This window comes from Acanthisitta chloris, unplaced genomic scaffold (genome assembly GCF_000695815.1).
Source record: "Acanthisitta chloris isolate BGI_N310 unplaced genomic scaffold, ASM69581v1 scaffold27704, whole genome shotgun sequence".
Lineage (NCBI taxonomy): Eukaryota > Metazoa > Chordata > Aves > Passeriformes > Acanthisittidae > Acanthisitta > Acanthisitta chloris.
Genome location: NW_008668053.1, coordinates 29,141 through 40,878, shown reverse-complemented (window position 1 = coordinate 40,878; position 11,738 = coordinate 29,141). Strand labels below are relative to the sequence as shown.

General features: G+C 37.6%; 1 protein-coding gene across 1 annotated transcript in view; it reads right to left on the bottom strand.

Moving 5' to 3' along the window:
• The window catches only part of ARFGEF1 (ADP-ribosylation factor guanine nucleotide-exchange factor 1 (brefeldin A-inhibited)), a gene marked incomplete at both ends in the record, with an annotated part of 41,561 nt that overhangs the window by 5,520 nt on the left and 24,303 nt on the right, over window positions 1-11,738 (bottom strand). Inside the window, 9 exons of the mRNA XM_009072763.1 lie at window positions 1,614-1,765; window positions 2,956-3,127; window positions 3,660-3,744; window positions 3,842-4,047; window positions 5,184-5,295; window positions 6,319-6,520; window positions 7,559-7,667; window positions 7,772-7,911; window positions 8,005-8,104. Of these exons, the coding sequence (XP_009071011.1) occupies window positions 1,614-1,765; window positions 2,956-3,127; window positions 3,660-3,744; window positions 3,842-4,047; window positions 5,184-5,295; window positions 6,319-6,520; window positions 7,559-7,667; window positions 7,772-7,911; window positions 8,005-8,104 (1,278 nt within the window). The remainder of the gene's footprint in view (window positions 1-1,613; window positions 1,766-2,955; window positions 3,128-3,659; window positions 3,745-3,841; window positions 4,048-5,183; window positions 5,296-6,318; window positions 6,521-7,558; window positions 7,668-7,771; window positions 7,912-8,004; window positions 8,105-11,738) is intronic.

The window sequence follows — 11,738 nt, the reverse complement described above, 5'->3', positions numbered from 1 at the left end:
TCAGCAGTATTAGGGCTGGTATCTTTAGGAAAAATAGACAATTGTACAGATGCTTGCATGCAAGTTATTTGACACCCTGATAGCAGATTTTTATAAGGGCTACACTTAGTGTTCTTCCTTATAAACAGAGTACTATGCTGCTTTTATTAATAAGGTGACAAAACTCAGAAGTTTGCCACATGGACAGCAATCTTACAGCTAGATCCTCAGTGTGCCCGGGTGGCCAAGGAGGCCAATGGCATCCTGGCTCATATCAGAAACAGTGTAGACAGCAGGACCAGGGCAGTGATTGCACCCCTGTACTTGGCACTAGTGAGGCTGCACCTCAGATCTTGTGTTTAGTTTCGGGCCCTTTGTGACAAGAAAGACACTGAGGTGCTGCAACATGTCCAGAGAATGGCAAAGAAGCTGGTGATAGAGGTGGGAATTGGTCTCTTCTCCCAAGTAACAGGCAAAAGGATGAGAGGAAATGGCCTCAAGTTGTACTGGGGAGGTTTAGACTGGATATTAGGAAAAATTTCTTTACAGAAGGAGTTTTACTGAAAGTCTGTCAACCTTACAGAGGTTGACAAACTCTGGACCAGGCTGCCCAGGAAGTGGTGCTGTCACCAGCCCTGGAGGCACTTAAAAGACATGTAGATGCAGCACTTAAGGGCATGGTTTAGTGGTGGACTTGGCAGTGCTGATTTAACAGTTGGACAGAGTTCAAGGGTCTTTTTCAGCCTAAATGATTCCGTGATTCCTGGGCCTGGAGCTCTGCTTCACATCACATCCCTCTAGGAAAATATTTGTTTATTGTAATGGTAGTGGTCTGAGACTTCACTCCCTGGAGCAGTTCACAAAGGGATCATGTGAGGACCACGACTTGCACGAGGGCAATAAATGAGAGCACGTAGTAAGAGTAATTTATTTCAGTGGCAGATAACCACTATGAGTTAGTTATGCCATATCCAACAGCACACTGAGGCAACATACACTACTGGATGTACTCTGTATCTATGAATCTGAACCAATGGTATAGAAAAGGCATTTGGGATGCAGACAACTTTGCACCCACACAATAGCAAAGATGGGTGTTTAGAATGATGGTTTAATACAGGTCCAGCTACATTCCCCTGAACTAGATGAGAGTCCTAGCTCTCCTAAAATACCAATTTGCAATGGGTAGCATTAGATAGAAGTTTGTTCTGATAACTGCTCCCACACAAAATGCATTTGTCATCTCCCTTAGAAGCTGTAGGAAGGACTCAAAACAATGAACTGAAAGTAGTAATTCCTCACTTCTATATATCTGATATTTGACTACACCTCTATACCTATCATTTCAAGCTTTTACCTACTCTCTATACGTTTTTCCCCTTAACATACTCCTCATAACTCATAACATTGTATCATGATATTGCTTCTAGCAGCAGAAAAAAGTCTTAAATTCCAGGGTAAATGAAACTAAACTAGAAGACTCAAAATTCCTTCTCTCCTGTAGCAAGTTAAATAACTTATAAAAAGATCAAAACATAGCAGATGCAAGTATTTAGTATGTTCAATCGATCCTGTCAGTATTCTGTATTAAGAAACTGTGATATTCTACATGAATAACTAAACATGTGTCTCACCTTAAACATGGGTCTCACGTGCTCCAGGTGTGTCGCACTAGTAAAAGGTGCCTGAACGTGGCTCACTGCCTCCATAAGAGCTTTAGCTGTTTTAGCCATTTGTTCCATTTCCAAATTATATAGGAGTCTTCTTTGCTTTTCACTAGCAACACCTGTAAACACATTTTTCCTCTCATTTATGCATCCTTAGCAGTGGTGTATTTAGGAATATAATAATTTTACATTTTTCATTAAGTGCAATACTCAGATGCATTTTTTATATTACCTTTACTTTCTGAAATTACCACACCAGCAAGATATTTCTTTTACAACATAGATCGAGTTTAACTTAAGGCAAACTTAGGTAGGAAATGTAACGTATTTTTACACCTTTACAGAATTCTAAGATTTGCATAACAAAGACATCATTTCCATCACCTCAACTGACAGCATACACATCACATCCACTGAGCTATATTCAAAGTGAAGAGACATTTCATAGTAATCCATGAGCACAGAAAAACCCAAAAATGTATGTTCTTTTTCTGAGTGAGAACTACACGAATCACCTTTTCGTTCTGGTAACAGAACCTCCATCTCATCAAGACAGTGAAACCCAAGCAGCATGTAATAATGAACTTTTAAAAAATTACAATAAAATGTTAATTGAATGAATACTGCAAACAAGAGAGGTTCTTTTTTCCAGATGCAAATTTCCTGCAAGCGATCTGTTCATAAGGCTTATGCAGGATTTAAAAGTATACAAAATATGCAGGGAGTAAGTCAAGTCTCTCAAGGTTCTCTGTAGAAAAATTAGAATAAACAACATCTGAATCTTCACATTGTGCAAAATACAAAGTTTTTCTGGCATTTGAAAGAAGAAAAGATAATTAGTTTTGTAAGTGCGTGAATTAGGCCCTATGAACCAAATTCTGCAAAATTCTTGAAGATGACAGACTGGTTAGTGCAGGAAATGGCAAAGGTTACTTTAGAAATGGAAGACACACCTAATGTGTTAATTCTGCACTATGCCTATTGGCAACACTGTTACTTCATAAAGTTCTCAGATCTCCCTAGGTTTAGCTATTCTAAAGCAAAACCAACAGCCTCCTCCATGGTCAATGCACTCAATGCCAGGACTTCAGATGCAAAGGCAAGTGAAAATACAGTTCTATTTAACACAGATTTGAAGGCAGCATCATGCATTTATGTTAAAAAGGAAAAGGATATGAAATTAGAAGCTAGGATTCAAAATGAGTTAAGCAAGTGGTGTTTGCTTCATTCATCTCTTATTTCAAAAAAGAGAACTTCATGAAACTGACAAGCCAACACTGTGAAGAAGGCTAACATTGCAACTACTTACTCTGTTTACTGGATTTTGTGGGTATTGTTAATTCTTTTGTTTCTTTCATTGAAATCTTCTTTCCCGCTATTTCATTATAGATAGCAGACAAATACTCTTCAGGGAGATCTTTACTGTCATTGATACCTCTATTCATTTTAATATACTGTTCTTTTGTCATTTTATTCTTAACCTGAAATCCAGAAAGTAGCTGTAAATATCAACAAATGAGGCAAGCTCATGGCAGTTACAATGCTGCCTATAAAAATGTCCAGCAGATAAAGAGTTACCATCAAGGATAAACCTGCTGATTCAGAAGACATTTTAAAGTATTCAACGTATGAAAGACTACACTGTCAAATCTACAAAATAACACAAGGCCATGAAGACATCCCAACACTCATATTTGGTAGGATCCACAGATTAACTAGACATATATTACAAGAAAAAAAAAAAGAAAGAAAAAAAGTGTTTTATCTAGTCATACAGACCAAACTATGTGTCTTACAGACATCAGCCTTACAGAAAGGCCTAACCAAAGCAATCTAATCTCAGCGTCCATGAAACATACTACTGTTACTTAAAAGATGCACAAACTTAAGCTACCTTACTTTTTACACATGTACCAGTGCTAAATCGGACACCAAGCTTTTACAACTACATTGTCACAAAGCCTCGAAGTTACATGTCTATGGATTACACAGATATTTATTCCAGCAACATACCTGTGGACTGTGAAGATCTGTTGTCAACATGATAATTGAGTAAGCTAAAACATATGCAGTATCTGCACTAGCAAAAAGAGTTTGCCTGAAGGCAAAAAGGAGAAAAAGAACAAGTTTAATTTATTAGGATTTTTTACTAATTATTCAGCTTTCCAAAGTTCTGAAGACAAAGTGCTTCTTACCCTTGGTTACATTCTAAATATCTAGCAGCAAATTTCTCCATTAGGCGATCAATTTTTTGAGCTTCTCCTGGAAGACGAAATCCTTCTAGGAACATGCGCAGAGCTGAAACAAAATCTTTTCCTGAAAAGTCGTGTTGGTCTACATATGCATACATGACTTCTTTGTTAAATTTATCATTGTCTCCCAGGAACTCCCCAACCTGAGTCTAAAATAAGAACAGAAAATATAAACCAGTGCATTTACACTTGAAAAAGAAAAGTAAGACCAACAGAGTCAAATGTGTCACAAAAATAGAACTCTGTATGCAGTTAATTAAGACATACTCCTGTTTCTTCTCTACCCTCTAAAGAAAAGTATTTCTGCCATATATTCCATCATAATGCTCTTACAAGCTCATACATACTTGTCTACATTCTTCCTTCTCTGATTTTACTCATATACCATTTTTCCACTGGATGAGTTCTACATGTGCACAAGCCAAAGTTAATATTACCAATTATTTTTCTTTGTTATAATGATTTTTGTAGTTAGGAAACTTACTACAGGAATTAAAAGGTTACTAAACTCAACTTTATCCCCTAGAGTACAGATCTTAAACAGATGCAAGTGATGCTCAAATATAAATACCTGGTACTCAAATACATCCAGGTTGATCACTGTTTACATACACATATATAGGCATCTTTATCTGAATGCATGCCATTTTTCACTGCACTGTGTTGCATTAACAGAGGTTAAAAATTTGTTTTGATGGCTGATTCTAAGTTTTAATACTGAAATTTGTGACTTTAGTCACAGTTGCAAGCAAGGACACCAATGGGTATGGTTACTAAGCACAATGGTGCAGACTCCTGTTTCAGAAGGCTGTTTTTCATGATAATATTAACATCACATATTCCCACCCTCCTCAGCCAGATATTGCAGGACTCTTTCCTCCAAGTCCAGGAACAGCTGCCAGCTGTAAATAAAATCAAAGAAATACCTTTCTTTTGGGGGACAGCAAAATTCATGTGGTTGCAGCACATAATTTTTTAGCTGGACTGAAGTATATATAATTTACTAAGTTGTTCCTAGCTATACTAGCAACAAAGTTGTGAGTCAGCTCAGGTAGGTCAGTCTTCCTTTAGACTTTGCTGAACTGCAGGATACATAAAGTGCAGGATATAGTTCTAATGCACACTCCAAATTCCTTGAGGTTACGAATTTTAGAAGAGAGGGAAGTTTACTTTTCTTCATTGTACAGTAATGTTATACACCTTAAAACATGATCCAGTGATGTGCAATTAGTATAAATACATCAGCATGCATAAAAACAACCATTAAGAAAAACAGTTTTCTTACTGAATCCAATCTTTCCTCTTGATGCAAAAACTGAGCAATATCTTCAGGGGTAGTGCCAAGCATTCCTTGTTCTTGCAGGTACTGAATCCCCCTCTTTGGTTTCTTATTGAACCTGTACAATCAAGATCAGGACAGAATGAGAGTTAATCCTTTTACCCAGGCACAAAGCTGTACCAGCTTAAGTAAAAAGAGTTTATAATTTCAGATGAGGTACTGAAAAATCTCTGTATTAAATATTTTCCCTTTATCAAACCGTGCATTAGATGGGAATGAGCTATTCCTTTCTATTATTATTCCCATCATCATTGGATGATGCTTTTTTTGTTGCTGTTATCCTGTAAACAGCTTCCTCCTTCTCTTTGCTACATAACTACCAAGCATGTCATCCAGGCAGCTCCCAGTAAAGAAAGGTAAACATTATCATTTACTCTGACACTCGTGAAGAAAAAAATATTCCACAGGGACAGCAAATCTGGGCTTGGAAAGAACAATTATGCTCTGTAGATTGTATTTTGATCTGTATGAAACAATCAAGGAATCCACAAATTGCCTGTAAGAATGGAAAGGTACAAAACAAGGAAAGCACCTGAAAACCTACAGGACTAAGGCATGTCTGTTCAGGATCCCAGAACTATACTAAAGAAAACTTGGCTGAGGTGACAAAGCTGAAATCACACAGAAGATTCATGTCAGATTGCACTGAGAAATTACACTATCCTCCAGTTCTAATTATGACAAGTTAATTAATCAGAAGGAAGCATCAGCTTAAGCATACAGGTACTTTCACCAGTAATGTGTACATTAAAACAGGTCACATTTAACTGATCACGAGTTCAATGTTCTTTTTATCTAAATATAAAAATCTTATTTTTAGACAAGCAGGTCTGGAGAAAAAAAGAACAAACATTCAGAGTACTCATCTTCTAGCTGTGAGGAATTAGGTTAACACAAAACACTGTTGACACGCTCCAAAGGGGACAGCATTCAGCACTCTTTGACCAGAGGAAGTGCTGTTACATCCAGAGCTTTTTTCCTAACACAAGATGAGTATCTATGAGGAGAAGGAAGAAAAACCCAGGAATCTTCATAGCTCCAAAAGAATCCACCCTCCCACGGGTGATAAAAGGGCACTCACAAGTCAATTCCTTGTTCTATTATTTCCTTTTGTTGCTTTAGGACCTCAAACTGCTCTGGGTTGTCAGTGCCAGACATCTGTGTGCTGTAACTGCCAATTCCTGATGAAGCAGTAGAATCCAAGGAATTTAAGCTTCCATATCTGTTAATTGTCTCAGGGTGTTTGGTTTCACTGCTGTCCTGTTCTGTAGGTTTTTCTTGACCTATAAATTGGAAAGGGTTACATGCATCCAGAATACATGCAGTGAAAAGAAATTAAAATCACAGGTTATTCTTCAAATCCTCTCTGAAGGCTTCTAAAACTGCCTATGGTTATCTTCAATAATGTACTTATTTTTATATATTCTGCTTTTATTTTGGTTGGGAAAATAAAGAATTAAAAAACCCGCTGAAACATATCAAGGAGAATTCTTTTAGCTCATCACATACTGAAATGTGACCCTTAAATTACAGCCATAATTTGTAGGTACATGGAAAAAGAACACATGACAGCTTAGAAACCCAATTACAGCTCTTACCTTTTACTTTCAAGTCTGCTATAATTTTCGACCTGAAGCAAATCACACTACTCCAAGTTTCGGAAACATAGTGTCTAAAGGTTTAGGCATGCCAAGGAGCTGCTGCTCCCTGTTCACAAAGACAGCCATGCTAACCAACCCTACAATGTTTATTACTTTACCTACCAACTTTAAGGGCCTGATCTAAAAATTCTGGTATAACTTTTTAATACTTCTCATCTCAGATCAGATGGAAACAAGATTAAAACCAGTAATGATATAATTATTTCACTTCTTCTAATGTTCGAAGTTCTATATCTATAATAAGCACAAGTAAATAAGTAATCTTTTTTTACTAGTAAGTAAAAAAACCACTCTCCATCCAGCTTGCTTTAGCAGTACTTCAATTAATATGAAATTAGATTAAATTAGGAGAGCTTCAAAGCAAGGGTTGAGATTCTTTTATAATTAGAAATACAGAAAATAACAGCATTTAGTAATTTTCAGTCTAGTAGCGTTCTAGGAATTCATACAATTAGAAAAAGATAACTTAGACAACTTGTTAAAATTAGACCAAACTTACCAGTATTCCTACCAGAGGAAAAACCCCCCACCTTATTCTCCTTTTTTCATGCAAGAGGCTTTACAGTCTGAACACTACCAGTATCAAAATACTGGAAGAATACACTGAACACCTGCAGCACCTCTTCAGCAAAGGCAGAAGAAACACATCTCATGTCTTACCAAGTGTTGTCTGGGAATTGGGATTTACATACTGATCCTTACTCCACTCCACCATGCACTTCAAGATCGACACTAAGCATTCCAAGCCTTTTTTCCTCAAACTTAATTCCTAGAGGAGATTTCATAAGCAATTAATTAGTGGAATGGACAGTTTAGCCTCAACCTGTCATGCCAAGAAACATGAAGCTTCATAAGGTTTGATGGAATATTTACCTGAACATTCGACATGCCAAGTTCTTGGCTACCCCTTCCTTGAGCAATCTTTGACAAGTCATTGACCAGCCTTTCAAATATATTTGCTGCATTTAAATCACAATCATAGTTCACGTAGATGTCCACTACACTCTGGGCATCTGTAAATAGAGTGACACTGTCAACCTTGGAACCAATGAAAGGCAAGTACAGTTTTGTTAAGATAAAAACTAGACCCAAATGGTGGTTAATACCTGCGCATATCCTCGTCAGTGTTTGTATAACCATCCATTTATGGTCAAATGAGCTAGTAGAAGTTTCCAAGATATACAGGAAAATTTCTTTGAAGAAAACCTAACAAATAGAGAGGAAGAGGGAGAAAAAAAAATCTATTACAAACACAGTAGCTAACTTTGATGGCCAAAATTCTGACACAATTCTGAAAGCAGCACTTCAGAGGAACAGGAAATAAGGGGAAAAAAAGGGGAAGGAAAGGAAGAAATACAACTTATGTTTGACACCTTCAAATTACAAATCTGAATTATTACTTAAGTACTTCTGGAGTTTTGTCCAGATGAAAAATTTGGTTTACATTCATTCTGAGCACTCAAAACCAGAATAAGTGGAAATGATGTCAAGTCCTCAAGGTCAGCTTAGGCTAACAAGAAGTCTAAGCTGCTGTTTACAGTTCATTTGAGATTCAGAAAGGAGAGGTTATCTCACAACAGAAAGATTTTCTCTACAAGATGATGATATTATGGCAAAACCATAACAAACAGCTACCTAAGTGAATTTAAAGTATTAGACTGTCATTAGAAGGGAAACATCTTGACACAAAAGAATCACCTTATGGTATCAGATTACCAGAAGAAGGGTCCTGCTCAGGCACAGCACAAGAAACAGCAAACCCATTAATAGAAAAACTACTCTTACCCTAGAACAGAGATTATTTTTCCCTGAAATTACTTCAGTGCAGTTGCTTTTGTTTGGAACACAGACTATTTTCTCCCCACACAGTGAGTTCCTCACCAGATCCACCAGCATGATAGGCTGACTAATTCAGCTGAGCAAGCTTAGCAGCTGGGGCAGGTTGCTTCTCACTTCTTCCCTGTGCAGCAGCAACTGTCGTAACAGCATGTGAACTCAAAATGTGAACTGCTACAGGCATTACATCACCGTCCTACACAGCATCACATCATCGCTCTGCACTTCTGAGAGCTCAGCTCTTCACAGCCAGTTGTGGCTACCAAACCCACCAACGTATGTTTTTTCTAGAACACTGCCGATAGTCTCAAGCCACTAAGCATCTCTTTAGCATCAGAAAATATCCAAAGCAATAACTACCTTGGCTTTAATATTAACTTTATAGCACAGAATTTTTACAGAAATTTTTATGCTATTAGCCAAGCAGAGGTAAGTATAAGGCTAATTGCACTTTAAGTCATATGTTTGGGGAAGAACTGCAACATTGACTTTTAGGCAACTTTGATGGTAAGCTATTTCCTCAAGTAAAATGTACTAACAACAGTTATATTTTTTTGCCTCTCTTTGAAGAGAGGCACACAGCACAATCCCAGCTGCTAGCCTTAATAAGTAAAGTATCCCCATGAAATCTAGGGAGTTTGACACTTAACAGATCAAAGACTTTCAAGTCCTTAAACATACTTAAGGGTACTAGACTGATTTTAGCTGCAACTTTATGTAACCAGAGAAAGACGTAAAAATTTAATAAATGTCATGCTATGAGCAATTCCTAAGTAACATATTTACCATTTTCTTATATTTTACTGAAAGACTGTAATGTTATATAGTCTCTGGAATCAGAAGAATATTTTTTTTCTGGTAGAAATGTATGATGGAGCAGAGAAAAAGACTTCAATGATAAAAACTAACTCCAGATCTAAGCCTGAAGAGAAATTAGCTCGAAGTTCTGCAGACTACGAAGGGACTTCAGATCTCTCTGCTTCTGAGACAGAGCTAACTTCTTACTTCTGGTGTCAACTTTGGACAAGTATATCTTGGAATGAACAGCTTCTCCAAACTGTACAGATTAGTTAATTTCAGGTATTTTAAAATGCTATACATAACTACGCTATTTCTTGCAATTCATGACACAGAGTTGAGACTTTGTTTCTAGTATACTGGAAAAGTAAACCAGAAAAGAGCTAACTGTTTGTTTGGTCAACGGAAAGTATAAATTTAAAGTACCTTATTCAGTTAAAAAAGAGTGGTAATGGTAAGTACAGCTAAATGACACTCCAACTTCTCTGATATCTAGGACTTGATTTGCTGCAAATATAATCACTAACCCACTCAGAAACACAGTTACAGTGCAACTAAGGTACAACTCCAGCTGTTTCAGCTGCCAGAGGGCAGTGTTAGCTGAATATGTAAGTCAAAAGGCCAAGGGAGGGTCACTTTCAACACAATCTGAAACTTCTCTTTTAAAATATGTCAGAAAATTCTTATACAGACGAAGAATGCAGCCTCAATCCCAAAATATATAGATTTTGCATATTATAAATCAGAGCATATGGCTCTCCTTACAGCTCCAAGGCACAAACTGAATGTGAAGTTATCTGCTTGTCTACCCACATCTTCTGAATAACCTTTAGGATCAGTAGCTGAAAGAAGATGAATTCTTAGCTCAGAACCAGGAAAAAGTTTCTAGAAATTGCTATCTCCCATACTTTGAAAGAGATGGATACTTCGGCAGCACCAAGTTCTTGGCTTTCATATTCACAAGGAGGAAATGCAGCCCTGATATGTGGTGATGATCCTCATTGAGCATACTCTGGAAGCTGCTACAATAGCGTAGGGTATCCTATATACACTTTTCCTCAGATGTGTCTTCATTTTCTGTTAGGAATTTGTGAAATGATGGCCGTGATGGAAACCCATCAAATATCTGTCAGGGAAACCGGATTGCAATGCATTTACCACCCACATGATGACTTGTAAGCTCTGCAAACACATAGCAAGTCCAACACTTTCTGGGAAGCAAGCTGTGTGACTGAGGAGCGGCTCAGCCCTGTCTGTCTGATATGAAAAACACCACACACACTACAGCCTTGTTGAGCACAGTGTGTGCCTTGAAACACTTCAAAATGCATCCTATTATCAAGGCACGTTCAATCATTTCTATCCAATCTGTGCTCAATGAAATGCTGGAAATCCTATTGTTTTTTTCCCCAAAAGGTATCAAAATAACCTGGTAAGTGATAAGAACACAATCCCTTTCTAACAGGCTACTGCCAAAATGAGGTTCTTCCTCCAAAGATGCAACTTGTACAAAGACATCCACTGCTGAAGAAATCCCTGAATTCAAGGTCCTTATGACAGTAACTTTACCAACATTTCTCAGCATCTTTTCAAGTACTTAAGCTCCACACTTATGGGACAATCTGCACCCCAAACATACCATTACTAAAATGAATAGTAGGAATACACTGTGCTGTCCACACTATTGCTTCAGTTCAGGCATTGGAATGTGCTGCCCAGAGAGGTGGTGGATTCACCATCCCTGGAGGTTTTCAAGATGACACTGGATGTGGCACTTAGTGCCATGGTCTAGTAACCACGGTAAGGTTGGACTCAATGATCTTTGAGGTCTTTTCCAACCCAGCTGATTCTATGATTCATTTACCACTGAATTAAGATCTTTAGCAGATGGGACACCCAAGAGGTTACCCATGTTGTTCAAAAGTACAGAAGCATTCTGAGAAGCTGCTCATATCCTATGGCACAAAGATTAGAACTCCAGAACAAACCCTCTATGTACATCTTGCTTTTCCCTATGACTTAGAATATACTGATCCAGTGAGAAAATTTATGATGTCTGCCAGGACTCAGGTAACTTACTGCTAAGAATATGGACTTATCTCTACTTACGGCATTAAGAGTTAAATTGTGCACACAGCTTTATAGGAATTGAAGTTATCTTATTCCAGGGCACATATTGATATAGACACTGATACACAAAGAGAAG